Below are 19,912 nucleotides of genomic sequence, written 5' to 3' on the forward strand. Positions count from 1 at the left end.
CTAAATGAACCTACTGAAAATGAAATTACAAGAGTATATACATAAACCATAATCTAAATGAATACATGTGATAGCTCACTAGTGCAAAGTACATGGCCTTGTCATGAATGGTTATAGCATGGATGAAACAAAGATGTAATGATGCGAAATGGTTTGAACTGATATTTATTGAACATAGAAACAAGAATCATGCAAAATGATTAAGTATAACTCATTCCCAAATTATGAACTCTAGTTTAACAAAATTAATGGTCAAATGCCTGAATATGAAATCAAACATAACAAATCACAAAATTGCTATAGAAATGCATTGAATACATCACATATGGCATCACAGTTGGATTAAAAATGAACATAAGAAACACGAGAATATGGAATTCACAGATGAAATTGGATGAAATAGTGTGCGAAAGTGATTCTACAGGAATAACAAGCATGAGTCAAGTTTAATTAGTTAAACACCAGATTCTACTCAAAAGAAATTTGAGAAAGATTAGATGACTATGCATCTACTTGAATTCATCATTTTCACTGATTGAATCTGAGAACATAGTGAATGACATAGTTCAACTAGTTAAATCTCACTCATGAATTAATCAACAGAAAATGAAACTCGAAAGTGGAAGAACACATGATAACAGAAACTAAAATTGAAAACCCATTCATTACGAACAACAAGAACAAGTTACAATTGATACAAATTAAAGTAATACTCACAAAAACGATGGAAAATAGGAGAAATCCTTAATCCAACGCCTACTATGTGGTCATTACTCCAAGGATTATCCCGAAAATGTATAGGAATAATGAATATAGAGGGGAGAAAATCGTGAGAAAATGTTCTATAGTGGATGAATTGTGTATTCGAGAGTGATTGAATGATGTATGTTGTGGTGTGGTTTGTATAAGTTGTCCCCTTTTAACACTTCGCTAACTCCTAACTAGGTTAACTAATTAACTCATTTTCACCAGCCAACTACCTAGGTAGCAAGTTGTCCAACTGTAGCCCCTCCTTGGAGCAGGTCACCTAAGGTGTATCCTTGTGTCCATTGGAGTTCATTCACCTCTATAGCAAGTAGCACAACTAACTGGTTTTGAAAGCTCATCTCTAATTACAATTTCAAGCCTTTCACGTGCATCCTCCAAGGGTAGCTTTTAGTTTGGTTCCTTTCAACCCTTCATCTCAGCAGCAACTCCCTTTGGTGTTAGGAATGACTTTGAAACATTGCCAAGTTAGCCTTTCTCGATTTAGAATCTGCAAAACAAGTAAACAAATGCAAAAGTGCAACTAAAACAAAAAATTACACTATATTAGTTAACTATATAAACATCAATTAAAATCTAAAATTCAATGCAGTTTTGGACCCATTGTTCATCCTTTCAATGTTGGCACAAGTGTTCTTTTACTTTCTAATCACACCACGCTCATCGATCTCCTCTTTCTATTTATGTAGGGCATGCACCTACTTCCCTACACACACCTCTCACACTACAAGAAATCAGCTTATTATCTACGACAATTTTTCGTAGGTAATGTTCTCTTTTCGTAGGTAATGCGTTGTTATCTACAAATTACATACGAAGTACCTACGAAGCAAATTTCGTAGGTATTGAGTTGGTAGGTAACTTTATCTACGAATATTATCTACGAAAAAAAGACGTAGATAATTATCTACGAATAACCTATGAACATCATTATCTACGAAAATAGTTGTGGATAATTTACAACTAGAGTTATCTACGAAATATTTTGTATGTAACTTATCTACGAAAATTTTCGTAGGTAATATATCTACAATATTCTACGTATGTAATTTACCTACAAAAATCTTCGTAGTTAAATTATCTACAAAAACTATCGTAGGTAATTATCTCCAACATTTTCTGCATATGTAAATTACCTACGAAGATCTTTGTAGGTAATTATTTATGACAACCTTCGTAGGTAATGTACATACAAAAATTTTCGTAGGTAACATTATAATATAAAAAAAATTATAAAAATTTAAAATAATTTTAATTTCTAAAAATTATCATTCAATATTTTAACATATATTGATTGATGTCAGGACTTACGTCTAAATTCTACTTATAAACAATGCAGTAGACAATTTTTTCTATTTAATTATAGCTCATAAAATATTCTAGAATTAGAAAATATAGTAGTTTTATATCATAGACAAGAGAAGTGATGTCTAGACATAAAAGTTGGCCTCCACTTGTAGATCCTAAAAACATCCCAACATTCAAATAACACATTCAAATATAACAACATATTTATCCAAAGGTTTAGCACCATTCATATCATCACATCAAAATATTAAAACTACAAATATAAAATAAAGTAGATAAGATGGATTAAGACACTACCAAATAATCTATATAACTCAAGTTCTACAATTTAAAAACTAACTAAGAATCTGCATAATGAGAAGAGTTTTATCCATGATGGTGGTCCCTCTCCTGTGCATCATCTTGGTTTTGGTTCTCATTTTGTGGTTGTTCATTGACGTCTTGCAAAATGGTTTGTGCGACGGGAGGAAGAAGAGTGAGAACAATAGTTACTAGGGATTCTAATTTTCTCTACAGTCGTTGATTCTCCTCCCTAGATTGATGAAACTCCTCCCTAGATTGACGAATTTATTCTTCCAACCTTAAAATCTTTTGTGAATCCATTGTTGTAGAACTAGATGGTTGTTGTGTGAAGGCTTCCCCACAAAGATTATTTGCATTCAGTTTTCCAACCCCATATACTCGTCCCTTAGGATTTTTGCCACCACAGCAACTAACCAACTTTTTTTCCTTAACTTCTCTTCCTCACTAGGGTCCAATGGAGATATTTAGCATGTGACGTGAGAAACCAACATGAATCTTTTCACCAGGGTCATAAGAGCATCATACCTCAGTTTTTGATGTCATAGTTGATTGAACTGGTTTTTCTTTTGAACCAATAGGAATCTTTTCACTAGGATAAATGGATTCTACATGTTTTCCCTCTCTGATAGTTCAAAAACAATGGCAAAATTAATTTCAAAATGGTGGCCAAACAGCTAACACAAAGGAAATGAGATGCAAGTTATTAAGGACAAACCTCTAACAACAGATTGCACTTCCAGGCTAGCAAACTGCATTTTTAAAATTAGAATGAGAAAGCATGATTCTTCAGCTGATGAGTTTACATACCATAATAAACTTTAAGAAAAAGTTAATACTAAATATTCCAAAGCAAGGATTTCTAAAATGCTTTAAGAAGTTTTCAAGGCCATTTGTGGATGATGAGTAGGTTAGTTAGTGATAAACTAAGGAAAATGGTATCTTACATTTAACTGATCAGTTATATCTTCTTTACGATGTTGCTTTTCTGGAAGTTGAGCTCTTTTAATTTTATCATTAGTCTGATCCAATGGTGCACTTTAACGAAAATCCTATTTGAACAGTCACATAAAATGAGTTATGAGTTATCAAAGTCTATTGTTATCAAGATTTGTAAGACAAAATTCAACAAAGTAATAAGAATATTACTTTTGAATTTTAGAGATTGTTATCAATATGTCCTTGATAAGACATCTCATCAACATCACCCATACTTTCATCATTTTCATCACTCTGATTGCCACTTTCTGCAGCAAGCTCTTCTTTCTCAAGTTGATCCATTATTGCCAGGATTCGAGCATATTCCCCATCATTAGGTGCAGCATTTCCCAAATTAGGAGCATCTTGTTGCAGTTTACTTGGCAAAGAATATTAACATATTTTGACTAGTACTTAGAAAGTGAGAGAAACAACGAAACAAAGCATAGGAGAGTAATACTCAACACTAATTTAGAATATACATGATTGATTTCAAATATAAAAGTTATTTGAATAAGCATAAGTAGTATCTGAAAGCTAATAGCTTGGACATAAGTGTGTGAAATGGAAAATGAACTATAAGTGGCTCTGCAATTTGTTTATCATAAAATCAAAAACATAAATACAGAGTTTAAGAAGAATGGTAAAAAATTTCAAGCCTTCCATGCAAATCCAAACAAAATATTTGCATATCCATCAAAATAATAAATCATAAATGCTACTGCCAACAAATTGTAGTAGAATGTAAAAGTCAAAGCAGAAATGAAATTTGATTTGCCTGAGGATGGAAATTATTGTTATATGTATAATCTTAATAAAAATATAAAATCTTAAACAAAAGACTTCAATTTATCCAGACATTCCAGCCTTCTCTCTACCACTTTCCACTTATCATGAACTTTAACTATCATCTTATATAAAACTTAAATATTGGAAAAAAAAAATATATGTAAAGCTAGAACATGTCTGATTCGGATTCCCCTTCATTTGAATCTTCCTCCACATAATCTTCCCTTATCTCCACGAGAACCTCCTGTGCCAAATTAAACCACCACAACAATTAATTATTCATACAAACATCAAAATATTAATATCAACTGCTATCAAAAGCATACAAACACAAAGAGAATATCATAAAAAATTGAAGCATAGTATGATGGTAGAATAAAACACCTTATAATTATAGAAACAAGGAATTGATCCTATATAACTAGAAATATTGTTCTAAGTGTAAAAATAAGGAGCAGAGCCTGTGTAATCAAGAATATCAAGATTATACATGTATTATTAAGAACAGGACATATCACAAGTCTTCAGCAATTTTTTATCATCATTAAAAAGGGGGAGATTGTTGACAAAAAGAAGAAGATGAACATCTTCCTCCAATAAGGAGTTTTGATGATGATGACTTATGAAGAAGTATGGAAGACTTGATGATGATGCATGGAAAAATGTTGAAGACTTAAAAGAATGCTTTGATTCAAGAGATACATTGAAGACTTAGGGGTTTAGTTGTTTAGGTCTTGTAATCTGTGTATGTTATTTAAAATAATTAAAATTAGTATGTCAAGAGTCAAGAAGGCAAAACCCAAGTAATAGAACACCAAGAAAATTTTATTTATCTGCAAAACTTACTGGAATAATCGATTATTCTTTGTGATAATCGATTATCTTAGTTAAAACTGATTTTTGAGAAAAGCCTCTGGAATAATCGATTATCACGACTGATAATCGATTATCACCTGCTGATAATAGATTATCCTGACTGATAATAGATTATCACAGTGAGAAAAATGATTTTAGAAAAGTTTCTATAATAATCAATTATCACTTATGATAATCGATTATCTATGGCAGTTGTGACTTAACTTTTCATATTATTAACCTAATTCCTAAATAGGCTTCTATAAATAGAGTGGTAGGCTTTCATTATCAAAACACAGAAATTAGAGAAGTCTGAGTACTTCAGAACTCTATGTGGGAAGGCTTTGAAAAACCTAGTGTGGGTAGAGCGATAACTTTCATCAAATGGAATCTTGAGGGAGTGAGTGTTGTTGTTGTTGCTAGAAGAAGCCGGTCATCCTTTGTGTTATTCAAAGGAGGTGTTCATTCCTTGTGTGATTCAAGGAAGGTGTTTTCATCCCTTGTGGATTTCAAGGGAGGTGTCTTCATCTCTTGTGTGATTCAAGATATGTGTTTTCTAAACCCTAATCTTTCTTATCATTGATTGTAAGTTTTGTTTATTTTAGTGATTGAGTTAATCTCATTTTTGAGAGATTAACAACGGGACGTAGGGTCTTTTGATCCGAACCAATATAAATACTTTGTGCAATTTTCTCTTCTCTACTCTTTTTATTTTATTGTGTTTATTAAAATAAAGGAAAGAATTTTAATTGATCTTTGATATTAAAAGGGAAAATTTTAAAAGCACAATTTTTATTAAGAACCCAATTCATCCTCCCTCTTTGTTTTTGTCCAAACGATTAAATATTCCGCTGCACGATACCAACAAAGTTAAACTTCTAATATCATAACACATGATGTGTTTGGGTAAACAATTTGACGAAGCACTTATCATGGAAGAACTCATCATAGAAGCATTTAAATAAGCACTTATAGGAGAAGAAAATAAGTAAAACGAATTAAGTGTTTTTCATAACCTAAAACTATACACTACTTTTTTGAGAAACTATCCCATATGTTATGAGAAAAGCTCAATTCATTGCAAATTTTTACTTCCATCTCTTGCTAGTGCAGGTGCTTACACATAAACTTATTCTAACATGGTTTAAATGGTTATAAAAATCAAACCACATCCTATTTCTAAAACAGAATACAGAAGTCATCGTCAAAATTGCCTAAACACAAATCAAATTCAACTTATCATCAAAGTGAAGAACAAAACAAAGAAGTGAACCCTCACCACTACTTGAGAAGTTGTGGCATTGAAAAACGAAGCCTCTGCTTCAAGGTCCTAGCCTCAAGGGAATCAACCTGCGAATCGAAGGACTTCCCTCTTCGCTGCAAACTTTCATATGTAATTTAGTTTTCTGTTATTCACAAATGTATACATTATTTATGATTACTCTTCGTAGATAAAATAAAATTATTTATGAAAAAATTTCGTAAATAAATTTTTCTAGATAATAGCCAATCTTCTTGTAGTGTCAAGGAGCACTAGGAAAGGAAAATATACTAAAGAAAAATACTTAGAAGCTGCTAAGAGGTATTTCCCATTCATTCACTTATACGATTACAGAAAACATGTATTTATAGGATTGATTCTGCTTTGTAACCAGAGTAACAGAACCCTGGTTAGTTGGATTACAAACTACAACATTTTCACTCTCAAATTATATAATATATTATTTAATAATTTTTCAACAAAGATATTTTAGAAAAAAAATATATAAGTATTTAGTTAATACCTAAATATGCTTCTCTATACAAAGTTAAATAAAGCATATTAATTCCACATAAAATGGAGTAAATTTTTTGTCATATAATGTGTTATTGCTTATGCTCAAATTCAATTTCGAAATTTTACTTAAAGATGAATCAATTACCAAATCTTTATTCTTTAAAAAATCACCAAATGTTAAAGTATAAAAATGATAGATAAAAAATACTTGTAATCATTGCTATTTGATTATTCAATTATAATAAAACAAAAAAAAATTCTGTTTTTTTCCTTTCGGAACTATCAATTCTTGAACAAGACAAGTAACTTCGTAAGGATCAATTTAGTTACTTTAAAATAAGAGGAAATTAATTTCAACAGAAATAAAAAAAATTTAAATGTCAAATCCAAACAAAATACGCATCCAACGTTTAACTAGACCAACTTTCCATCAAAACGTATATCATGTAAGAAAAGAATGACGAATATCGAGTACGCGTGTAAGTCTCGGTCAAGGGTTAACAGATATAAAATTAAACATATTTAAATTGTAAATAATAAGGAGTTGCTATACAATAACATAAAACAATAATAATGGAAATATTTAATTATACTGTAGCCCAGTGGATACGCATTATTATATATCTTTTGGACCATCAACATGTCGACTTTCTGTAAAATGATAAAATATAGTTATTAATATGAATCAAACCGATACCTCTGCATCTTTTTGTCAAAGATCAACATGTCAAAAAGAATTAACCAAATAAATATCATCAACATGTTCAAGAATTTATCATGGGAAGATGAACATGTATGTGATGGTTTAGCAGTCATGTGTTGACATGTCAAAATATATATGTATATATATCATGCCCGGTAAGAGAATTAATACAAACCATGGATGCCAAGTCTTTGCGTATTACCATTTCAAAGCACAATATTCCTGCGCATAATATTACTAATTCAGATTATAGCTAAGTCATCTCTACCCATTTATACAACAAGGTTTACACTTTATTCATATAAAAATTGATTTTATTTCTAAATTATGTAAGATTTTGTTTCTAGGATTGGACAATAAAACCTAAAAAAAGTGGATAATTGTATTAGCATGGATCATGATTAGTTACACATTTAGAACAAAATTATATATTATATAAGTTACACATTTAGTACAAAATAAATAAGAAAAACACTTAATCATGATTATAGACATAAAGACAAAAAAAAAAATGCGATTAAGCCTTTGTCCTTTAAAATAATCATTTAGCTATTACTTGTGCCCGGTCAATCTAAATTCCTCTTAATATAAATTGGATGCAAAGTGGTATTGAGCACACATATGGCAACAATGAGATTGAATAAGGACACGCAGAAGGAACTGACCAGACTGACCGTGGTATTACTGATGGTTTTAGCAGCAGCGAGCCAAGCCCTGCCCGGCTGCCCGAACTCCTGCGGAAGTGTTTCATCAATTCCGTATCCATTCGGCGTCGGCTCTTCATCCGTCACCGGTGAAAACTGTTTTCTGGAGGGAGAATTGGAGCTCAGATGCACAAACTCAACCTTATATCACGGCGACGGTAACGTCCAAATTCTGAACATAAGCCTCGCCGGTAAACTGGACATGCTCGCCTTCATCTCCGAGGTCTGCAAAAACGAATTGTTAGGTGGAGTAGAAACACATGGCAACGATCCCTTTCTCAGAACACCAGCCTTCGCCATTTCTAGCGAGGATAACAAGTTCGTGAGCGTAGGCTGCGACACCTACGGCTATCTCAACAGTTTCCGCAACGGCACAGAATCTTCCACGGGGTGCTTGACCAGATGCGACACCTTAGAGAGCGTCCAAAGCATGCAGAGAAGCGGAAACTGCACCGGCATAGGGTGTTGCCAGGTCGACATTCCTCCTGGCATGAAGAACATCACTTTTCAAGCTTTCTCCTTCAACAATTTCAATTCCACTTCCGATTTCAACAAGTGTGGCTACTCCTTCGTCGTCAAAAACGGCAACTACACCTTCTCCGTCGACCATTTAAACGGCGTCCCGTTCACTATGTCACCCCTTGTCATGGATTGGAGCGTTGGAAACGACACGTGCGAAGCCTCCGAGCTCAGAGCAGATTATGCATGCAAGAGTCCTTATAGCGACTGTGAGAACTCGCCGTTTGAATATGGTTACCGATGCAACTGTAAACCAGGGTTTCAGGGAAACGCGTACCTTCTCGATGGTTGCCAAGGTAATTCATTAATTTATTTCTTAATTATGCTATAATATTCGAACAAATTTAAGAACTAATTTTCTGGAGTCAAATTAGCTTACACATTTTTCTTAACCTGTCCTAATTATAATTAATAATTTCAACACGCTTATTTTTAATACTATAAAGCATGATCACGTCACGGTGTTCCGAAAAGCCGGCCATTGAAATATATATAGCATGGTGGGTGGACTTTACAAGTCTCTTTAGAGTTTCATGAATGAGATAATATGGTTATTTCAATTACATTAATCATAATCAAACGAAGGATAATAATAATAATAATAATTAAGTTCCAATTCATTAGACCTGCTTATGCTAAAAGATTTATTATTTTATGTCAATTTCTTTCATAGAAACTATATTGTGGATTTTTTTTCTTGTTAAACATATTTTTTTAATTTAATATAACGTATTTACAAGTCCGTTTCTTTATATAACACAGAAGTAATGGATACTACAATTATGCAGGACTTGAATTAAAATTTCACAAAAGGAAAATCGTGTCGTTATTGTGAATCATGATTTCGCTCAAATTTAAGATTGAAATAGTTTTTATTTGTCCCAATGATGTCCAACAAAAAATGTACTAGTGTTATAAATTTGATTAATTTAGACTTATAATTTAATTTTGTTTGTAGACTTTCCTGAGTGTAGTAATAACAAACACAATTGCGATAGTAAAGATCATTGTCGTGAGACTCCGGGTTCCTTTGAATGTTTCTGTCCTGACGGACTTATCGGAAATGGGACAAAAGAAGGCGGAGGATGCCACCCAAAGCAGCCGGCCGATGCTTTTACGAAGATCGTCATCGGTAAGTAAATAAAAAATTGATTTGAGTTTTGTTTTGCTTGATGTTTTAAAAGAAGTGGGTATTCAACACAGAATTAATAAAATAATTTGTGGTTATGAAAAGGAAGTGTTATTATGAAACCCTTTAAGAAAAAAAAAATTACTCATTTAACAGATAATATATCAATTGTTTACTTCTTCTTTTTTAACTTAAAATGTTATTATGTTATTAAAGTAAATTTTTATTTTTAAAAGCATATCAAACTATATTCTTTTAAAAAAATGGGTTATTAAAACTTTATCATTCTATTGCATAATTGTTTTATTCATATTCATATTTTGGTAACAGGTGCAAGTGTAGGATTAATTGCCCTTTTCATAGGGATTTCTTGGTTGTACTTGATGTACCAAAAAAGGAAAGTCTTAAAATTGAAGCAGAAGTTTTTTCAGCAGAACGGAGGCATCATTCTGAGACAACAACTCGCCACAAGAGAAGACTCATCTCAGACCACTACAATTTTTAGTGCAGAAGAACTTAAGAAAGCCACCAACAATTTTGATGAGAGCTTAATCATAGGTAAAGGAGGTTATGGTACAGTTTTCAAAGGAGTTCTCTCAAACAACAAAGTTGTAGCAATCAAAAAGTCCAAAATAGTGGATCAGAGCCAGGTGGAACAATTCATCAATGAGGTCATTATACTGTCACAGATAAACCATAGGAATGTGGTCAAACTCTTGGGATGTTGTCTAGAGACAGAAGTTCCTTTACTGGTCTATGAATTTGTTAATAATGGCACCCTTTTTGATTATTTACATAACCAAGGTCAGGGAGTCAATGTTTCATGGAAAACGCGTCTAAGGATAGCTACAGAAGCAGCTGCAGCTCTATCATATTTGCACTCAGCAGCTTCCATACCTATCATCCACAGAGATGTGAAGACTGCTAACATACTCTTAGATGACACTTACACTGCCAAAGTTTCTGACTTTGGAGCTTCAAGATTGGTTCCACTTGACCAAACTGAAATAGCTACAATTGTGCAAGGAACCTTTGGGTATTTAGACCCGGAGTACATGCAATCAAGCCAGTTGACTGAAAAGAGCGATGTTTATAGCTTTGGAGTGGTTCTTGTAGAGCTGCTAACGGGGGATAAACCTTTCTCTTTTGACAGGGCAGAAGAGAAACAGAGTCTTACAGTTTACTTTCTGCGTAGCTTGAAAGAGGATCGTTTATTTGATATCCTTCAACTAGGTCTTTTAGATAAAGAAAACCAGCAAGATATTATGCAGGTTGCTATTCTTGCTGCCAGGTGCCTAAGACTTATAGGGGAGGAAAGGCCTAGCATGAAGGAAGTGACAATGGAATTAGAAGGAATAAAGCTTATAGAGAAACACCCTTGGATCAATACAGGAAAAAACTTTGAAGAGAGTCAATACTTGCTTCACGAGGCACAAAGCAATTATGAACATGGTGATAGTAGTAGTGGCCAACAAGGATATGATAGCTTGAGAGAACTTGAACTAATTGACTTTGGTAATGGAAGATGATCAATGAACATGACACAACATGTATTTTCACTTCATTTTATTTCAATGAACATATTTCTTCAATCATTGTTTCATGTAGTTAGCAAGGTTATGATTAAAACAAGAAATTTTATTTGATATTTCTTATAACAGATTTCTACCTTTTGCCAATTTGTTGACTCATTTTAACATTATTTTTACCATATTTTATTTACTTTTATATGTAAAAAGTAATTTTGATTCATATTGTTTTAGAAATTGCTTGCAAATGTATTAGTAGGTTTATCATATTGCATTGCAAGCCTATTTATGAGTATTTCATTTCATAAATGTTATTTAAGAACAAGTAACTTTGAGAAACAAAATTTTTGGTTGGATGAAAATAAAGGAAACATGGATGAAGATATGTATTATATTTTGTGTATCTACATTGATATCCTCTTTTTTATGTTCCCTAATGTTAGGCAAGAGTGCATTGACAAAGTCAACAATTTTCTTGAAAATTAGTGTTAGTTAAAGGCCAAAAGTCCCATGTTCATAGGTTTCGTCGCTCGGTTGTCTCAAAGACAAGTTGATGCTAATTGAAATGTTATATATATTATATATTGTTAAAGAAAAAAAAATTAAAGTCCCTTATTATTTTGATTGAGCATTTAAATGCAACAAAGTTTAAAGTATAAAGAAGTTATGCTTGATAGATGTTGTAAAAAATATGAGTGCATGTACTTCATTTGACACATAATAGAGAAATATGTAGTTTTCCATTATGTCTAATATGTGAATAATGATGATCACACGATAAGTATAGTTAAAAACTTTATGTTAGCATGAAGTTAAAGAATATTCATAAAACTTAGGTATGTGATGCAGATAATATTTTCACATTTTGTTGTCAAGATATTCGAGCAAAATACAAAGTTCATTCAAATATCTTTTTGGATTAAAGCTTAAAGCTTTGTCAAATTTTCTAGCACAAGCATACCTTTCTATGTCCTAATATTTACACAAATCTCTCATACTACTTTGGAGTACCTCTTTCAAGTTTCACGGAGCTTCTTCCACTCTGAAATTAAATACACAGTTTTAAACAATTTTTTTTTTTGCATATGCAATAAGCATAATACATATGCATATAAACATTTGTATTGCTTGTTGCATTTCCTAAATGCATCTAATTGACAAACAATGTTAGAAGTTTTAAAAAAAAAATTATGCTAATTGTATTTACTTGAGCAAAATCTTTATTAGTAAAAAAGAGTTGAGGGAGGAAATTCAATCTAAAGATAGTCTTCTAAGTATTTTAAGAATCCAAATAAGGTTGTTTTCTCATTCACATGCCAACACAAAAGTTATAGAGAATGTCAACCTCGTGAACATCACATCAACGATTTCAAGTAAAAGTAACCTATAGTTGTTGTGTTTGTGTGTATTATTGTAACAATTCAATTCTTGTCTTCACGATATCTATATTGTATTATTGTAACCTATATTGTATTATTGTAACAATTCAATTATTTTTATTATAAAGTTTGCACCATTTTATTAAAATTCAAAATAAAAATATCTTACATCCCAAACTTAACAAAATTGTAAAATAACTGTAAAATAAATGTACAATAAAACTTCTAAGACTACCCAACATCTATTGGTCTACTCTAATTCTTATCCTAACTGTTGTGCATCACCACTTGAGCTATCCTCTACTCTTGAGTGATGAAGACGATTCTCATAGTTAAAAAATACAAACATAAAAAATATAAGGGTAACATAACAAAGGAAAAACCTTAGTTTTTTAAAACTCACAAAGTGTTTAAAATTTGAAACATATGAAAATATAACTTTTCCAAGAATCCTTTCTTCGTTAAAAGTCAAAATATGAAAGTTTACCATGTGGACTCCTAAGAAAGAGTAGTGAGTCACAACAAAAAAACTTATAAACATTGTCTTTTCTAGCTAGAACACATGATCCTTCAATAGTCTTTAACAAAACTTGAAAATTTAAATGGTGAAAACAAAATCCAGCAAAACAAGTAAACCAAAAATTTCACACAGGCTCACACAAATTCATCGCTCTTCCGAGTAGCCTCCTCAACTAAGGAACAAATATCGCTCTTCCAATCAATCTCCCCGGTTATGGAATGATCACTCTAAAGAGAAACCTCCTTGGCTAATGGTGTAAGACCCTTTTCGAGATGCCAGATGTAAAAGTTTTTTTTTTCAAACTTCAAATCACAATCACTAATACCATCCTATTAAATAGGAATTTCCACAATTATTTTATCTGAAAATAACATCTGCCAAATGTTTGATTGAAACAAGTTTTATTCTCCAAAAATAAACATCGTTCAACAACCAACTAGTTTAAATAATCAAAACAAAACTTAAGACAATGTCTTTCAAGTCAAAAACTCAAAACAACTAGCTATTACATTTTATTCGAAATAACATTTTCAAATGAAAAAGAAAATCTCCCAAAAGCATAGTTAATAAAGTTTTAAAATATTTTGAAAAATATATAAAAGGAAAATAAATATTAAAAATAAAAATTGTTTCAAATGTCTATTTCCTTCAATTTGCTTCAATTTTTAAATTTTATTGAAATCTATTTTTTTATACACTAATAAAAGTTATATTACATCACTTGATCAAAATCACACAAAGAACAAAGATTAAATTAATAATAAAAAAAAATTTAACATAGATATTTCATCTTTTGAACTTCATTATATGTTAGATAGTGATAAAAAATATTCGTGACAATTACATTAAATTATTATATTATAGTAAATAAAATTATTTATACAATTATAGTGATAAAATTACAAGTATGATAATGAGTTGGAAAATAAAAACAATTATATAAAAAATATCAAAATAGTATTCTACATTATAAAAATAAATAACAAATAAAAATATTAAAAAAATTATCAAATGTGTGTCTTAGAAATAATTTGAGAAATCATTAAATGAAATCGCACAAAGAAAACTTTAGATATCTAAGAAAAGTTTTCAAATATAAATTTATTCGATGATTAATTGATAACGAAAATTGTTTTAGCGAAATAAAAGAGTTCATCAAATGAAACAAAAATTAATAATAATGGAGTAAAGAAGATTTTGTTGTTGTTTATATTATTTAATAAATGAAAGATTTATGCTATTGAACATATAAATTATATAAGTGTTATTATTTGTTAAAGGTTAATTAAAAACTAATTTATATTTCATCTATTTACAAATATGCTGAAGTTGAATTATAAAGTGTTAGAAGTGAACTTGAGACTCCCGACAATTAAGACATTTGACAACATTTAATTATCTTTAATGACAGTCACAACACTTCTAATGGATGCAAGAGTTAATCTTTTATTATTTTAATATATTTTCTTTATGTGTTGGTTCATGTAAGACCATGTATGGAAATATCAGGTTGTTATCAAAACTGAACAACTGCTCCTGCCTCTATACTTTGCATATTAAATAGAGTGTTTCTTGGGGTGAAACAATGAAAAGCGGTGGCGGATAAAGTAAACAACAATGGGCCATCGAGCCCAATCTTAGAAAAGACGCAAAAATTAAAGTGTAGAAACAGAAATTAGGCTGCTGCCAACCCATCTTAGAAAATAAAGGGTTAAATATGTTTTTGGTCCCTCAAGTTTGAGCGAAATTTGGGTTTAGTCCCTCATCAAAACTTTTGACCAATTTAGTCTTTCATCTTCCAAAATGCGTGAATTTAGTCCTTTTAACCAAATTTTGGTAAGTTTATCTGATATTTCAAGTGCATTTCATGATAGTATTTAAATTATTTATACTGTTTGACACATTTTTGCTTTAATGTTAACTTAAATACTATCATGAAATGTGCTCTTAACGTCAGATAAACTTAACAAAATTTGGTTAAAAGGACTAAATTCACGCATTTTGAAAGATGAAGGATTAAATTGGTCAAAAATTTTGATGAGGGACTATTTCCAAATTTTGCTGAAACTTGAAGGACCAAAAACATATTTAACCCGAAAATAAAAGGTATGGAAACTAAAAATAAAGGGTGGAAAAAGAATTTGGGCTGCTGTTAACCCATTCTGAAAAAGAAAATAAAAAGACCACAAAAAAAAAAGAAAATACACAAACATAAATTAATTTTTATTTGTCAGAGATTTTTTATATTTTACTTTTCTCCATTTTTATTTTACTTATTTACCTTTGAAATTTAATTTAAAATTTTTCAATTTTTTTTTACCTACTTGGACAAAATAGGATGTTTACATATATTATGATTTTATCTTAATTGTAGCCTATAGCTCATTGAATAGGGTTATTTTCTTCATTATTTCACTTGACTTTGAATGGTCCTACTACCTCTTCTACTACGAAGGAGAAGCATTTTCTTGTCTTGTTCTTCTTAGTTTTGGTTTCGACACACCAACAAGAGAATACATTGAGGTTCATATTGGTATTCCCTCTTGTTTTCTTCCTCCTTTCTTTGTTTTTGCCTTTATAACTGACTCGTGCATTGTGCTCAGCAATTTAGTCCAACCATTGAAACATAGTGACGCCCTCTGTGCTTTTAAGTACATACATTGTTACAATGACCAATCTTTGGTCCTGCATTGTATTTGCAATAGTGAGTTGCATCAACGCACACTCCCAAGTTCTCTCATGGATTATTGCTTTAAATTTTTTATATTATAATGTGATTTTATAATTTGAATTATCTATATTCTAAATATGTGGTTTAGTGTTTTTTAAAAAAAAATTAGTTTATTGTATGCTTAAATTGAGTTTGTTTGAAGTTATTATTCCATGGAGTGGGTCTTAGTTTCTTGTTTGAGATTCAATACGAAAATAATGTACTACCTCCAATTTGAAAATTTTGTATATTTTTAAAAATTAATATAAGAGGAAGTAATATTAATGTCTGTATTGAATCTTGAATTGTTCTATTGGACAATTTAAGAAGATTAATATTTTTTTAATAGTTTATTAGTGCATATATATTTTAATATATATTTTCAATGTTTCATGAATTTTGTTAACTTGTGTTGATCTTTAAATGCATATTTGATTGTTGTTGATAAACACTTTCAGTTTTGTGTGACCTAAAGAATAATGCGAAATGTCGACAAAATTTTTGTAAAAATTAAGAAATGTTGTTTAAAATTGATATGTTCCAATGAATTGGATATGGTCACACTTTGAATACAAAAGTGAAGTTATCACTCGGTTAGACAATGCTGAAATTGTTTATACGATTTCAGAACATATACATATGGATCGAGATTAGATTAATTCATCACACATTAGTGTTGAGTATGAAAGAGTAGTGGAGGAGTTCATACAATTTGCGCAATGTAATGAGGGTAGAAGTGGTGATGAAGCCAAATTTATATGCTTTTATGTTAATTGTTTGATTGAGAGAAAGTTGTATGCAACCAAAATTAGGGAACACTTTCTCTATGTTGATTTCCTTCGAAGTTATACAACTTGGACACGGTGTGGCAAATTAAATGACTTTCCAACTATCTCTCTGTTCCACCATAGAAGAGTGATTAAAGGAAAATTGATTAAAGGATATCATGCATGATGTTTGTATAGAAGCTTTTGCTCAAGCACATGTGTGTGAGACAATGTTTATTGATGTGGAGATTGTAAGACTCAAGAAATTTAAATAATTAAGTAAATAATTATGTCATTTAATGTTGTGGTTTATGACATGGAAAAGTACTAGCTCAAGTTGTTGAGAGCACTCATTATATGTTATTTTAATACTTTATTAATTTTAATGATATGCTTAATCATGATGAGTGATTATAAATTCCCAGATGTATAGGAATTATCATGAATCATGAATTGGTTGAATGGTTGTGCATTAACTTGGCAATGGTGTGGTTATGTGTTCAAATCTCAGCTTATGCAAAATAAGGTTCCTTTTTGCTAAAATTATTTTTGACATGGATGGGAAGAAGCAGAAAACCCTAGCCGTCTAGAAGAGCAGCTTTGATAACCGCCTGACAGTGAAGAGTTGCCGCCAGGCGATGCGTGTTGGTGTTCTTTTCATGAAAAATAGTATTTTTCGTACTTTTCATGCAACAGGAACTGTTGGGCGCTGGTTTTATACCGTCAAGCGCTAGGTTCCTGATTTCTAAGAGCTAGGCGCCACCATTTTTTTAGTTTGCGTAATTTTCGTAAAACTGTATTTCTCAGTTCGTTAACCGTCCGATTTAGGTGTTCCATAACATGTAGTTCTTCACTTTGAACGGTGGAGATTGGATTTGGGGGTCAGTAGCTAGAGATATATGTTACTTTGCTGGTTTTGAAGTCTTTAAAACACATGAATAAGCTCTTGATAATTTCAAGTAACTTCTAATGAAGCATGATTGGGTTATGTTGTAAGTCTCTATGAATTTGAATGTTCCTTTGGGTTAGTCACATGTTGAGAATTGGTTTATTGGTGAATGCATGTGTGTCAATATAAATTTGCATTGGTGCATAGGATCATGTGCTTAAGTTGTCAGAGTGTTGCTACTTTATATTTGTTTGAGCATACGTTATTCATAAGTTGGAATTGAATGCTAGCACATATGTAAGGGTGGAATATATATATATATATATATATATATATATATATATATATATATATATATATATATATATAAATATAAATATGTGGAGATTGATGCATATGATATATGGTGATACTTGTATACGCGTATGATGAAGCCATCTAAATTGAGATTGTGCATGGGAGTCGTGTTGATTTCTGGAAGCCTATATTCTTGATCGTGGATATGCATAATTATAAGAGTAGGATTGATATTACTTTGTTCTGGGTGCTTAAAAACCAGTACTGCGCAAGTATTGGTGTAGCGCCTAGCGGTGGTGTTTGATCGCCAGACAATAGCTACAAAACCAGTGGGGTATTGAAGCGTGTGGCGCCTGACCGTAAGGGTTGTCCCACCAAGTGATACTTGTAGAAATAGTAGCATCAGAGGCGCTTGGCGCTTGGTGGCACAAGTCCCCCGTTAGGCGATCTGAAAGCGTGTAGCGTTTGGCGACTCGTGAGCAGTGTCAAGCGATAGTGCTGCAGCAGAAATTGTGTTGCTGGTTTTGGATGTGCGTGGTCTACAAGTTTTTAGTGATATCTTTGAGGTTGACTTGCTAGTGTTCCTTGAGTTGTGGCACGGAACGTATCCCTTGAGTTGTGGCTTAGGATAGGGGTTAAGCACATGACATTCCTTGAGTTATGGCTCAGAATGACATCTTTTAAGTTGTGGCTCAGGATGGCGAATGAACACGAGGAACTCTTGAGTTGTGGCTCGAGTTGGCGAGTGTTGTCGGTGTTAGTGTGTGTTGTGGCGGGTACGGATGGGTCTAGTTAAATTGTCGTCCTCAATACTAAGTTGACGAGTTTGGTAGTCTTGGGATGTTTTGAATGTTATTCGTATTAGGAACTCAACCTGGCGTTACGGAATGTGGTCCGTAGCATGGCTTCCCGCACGTGCTCTACCAATTGTGGCTGGTAGGTGTGGGTGGTTGCAAGACATCTTGGGGTACTCATCGGAAGACATAGAACACAAGTAACATGGTGGTGGCCATGTGCATGAAATCAAAGGATGAAATATTTTTCTTACAATGTGATGATACGAGTCAATACTTTTCATGATGATGTTTAACACAAAAGGCCTATAGATGATTTATGACATTCTCTTAAGGCTTAAATATACATTTGGTTCCTATTTTCGTTGTATTTATTCAATTTGGTCCTCATTTTCGTTTCGTGTTTAATTAGGTCCTCATTTTCATCAAATTTTGGTCAATTTGGTCCTTTTCACTAACAATGTTTAAATAGTTAACATTTTTTAACAGTACATGTCACGTGTCAGCTCCTGTTTTTTTATTTTTTTTAATTTAAAAAAAATTAAATTTTTTTAAATTATTTTAATTTCAAAAAAATTGTCCACGTGTCAGGTCACAATTGTGTTACATGTCAATGCTAGTGTCACGTGTTAGTTTGTGGTTGTGTTATTTTTTTTTTCAATTTAGTCCCTATATTCGTTATTTTTATTTAATTTAGTTCCATGTTTTGTTAAAATAAATCAATTTTGTCCCTTTCAAATTAACACCAAATTTAATATCTTGTATACAAATTATATTAATATTTTCTTCTAAAATTGACATTTTTATTAATTATTTTTTAAATGCAATTATAAATTATTAAATTTAATTATAAATTAAATAAAATTCTTATATTTAATTGCTAAATAGAATATAATTATTTAAAATATTATAAGAATATAATTATTAAATGTTTTTTTCTAATATTTATATTCTAAATTACTTTTAAAATTGATATTTAAAAATATTTTAAATATTCAAAATATTTTAGAAATGTAAATTAATATTTGTAAAATTAACATTTAAATATAAAATATTTTAGATCTTAATATCTAAAATGCAATAAAAATATTAAATATTTTAGATTTAAATGTCAATTTTACAAATGTTAATATATATTTTTAAAATTTTAATAATTATATTTTAATAATATTTAAATAGTTATATTCTATTTAACAATTG

The 19,912-nt window shown here is 31.1% G+C and overlaps 1 protein-coding gene and 2 pseudogenes across 1 annotated transcript; 1 reads left to right on the forward strand and 2 right to left on the reverse strand.

The window, feature by feature from the left end:
* Positions 1 to 2,412: 2,412 nt before the first annotated feature.
* LOC146884131 (uncharacterized) overlaps positions 2,413 to 19,912 on the reverse strand; it is an 85,319-nt pseudogene continuing 67,819 nt past the window's right edge.
* LOC146884132 (uncharacterized) lies at positions 2,896 to 7,680 on the reverse strand (annotated as a pseudogene).
* LOC114193669 (putative wall-associated receptor kinase-like 16) lies at positions 8,097 to 11,506 on the forward strand. Its single transcript, XM_028083557.2, has 3 exons — positions 8,097 to 8,994; positions 9,657 to 9,830; positions 10,158 to 11,506. Exons 1-3 carry the CDS (start codon positions 8,097 to 8,099, stop codon positions 11,354 to 11,356), a joined length of 2,271 nt encoding a protein of 756 aa, XP_027939358.1. The 3' UTR covers positions 11,357 to 11,506.

Source organism: Vigna unguiculata, chromosome 8 (assembly GCF_037176805.1).
Source record: "Vigna unguiculata cultivar grain cowpea cultivar isolate G323 ecotype 2 chromosome 8, ASM3717680v1, whole genome shotgun sequence".
Lineage (NCBI taxonomy): Eukaryota > Viridiplantae > Streptophyta > Magnoliopsida > Fabales > Fabaceae > Vigna > Vigna unguiculata.

What these genes read in the sequence shown, in the direction of transcription:
- LOC114193669 (XM_028083557.2), top strand. Translation starts at nt 8,097, where the DNA reads ATGGCAACAATGAGATTGAATAAGGACACGCAGAAGGAACTGACCAGA. An exon ending in CCTTCTCGATGGTTGCCAAG is followed by an intron (nt 8,995 to 9,656) that starts GTAATTCATTAA and finishes TTTTGTTTGTAG; the next exon opens with ACTTTCCTGAGTGTAGTAAT. An exon ending in TTTTACGAAGATCGTCATCG is followed by an intron (nt 9,831 to 10,157) that starts GTAAGTAAATAA and finishes TTTTGGTAACAG; the next exon opens with GTGCAAGTGTAGGATTAATT.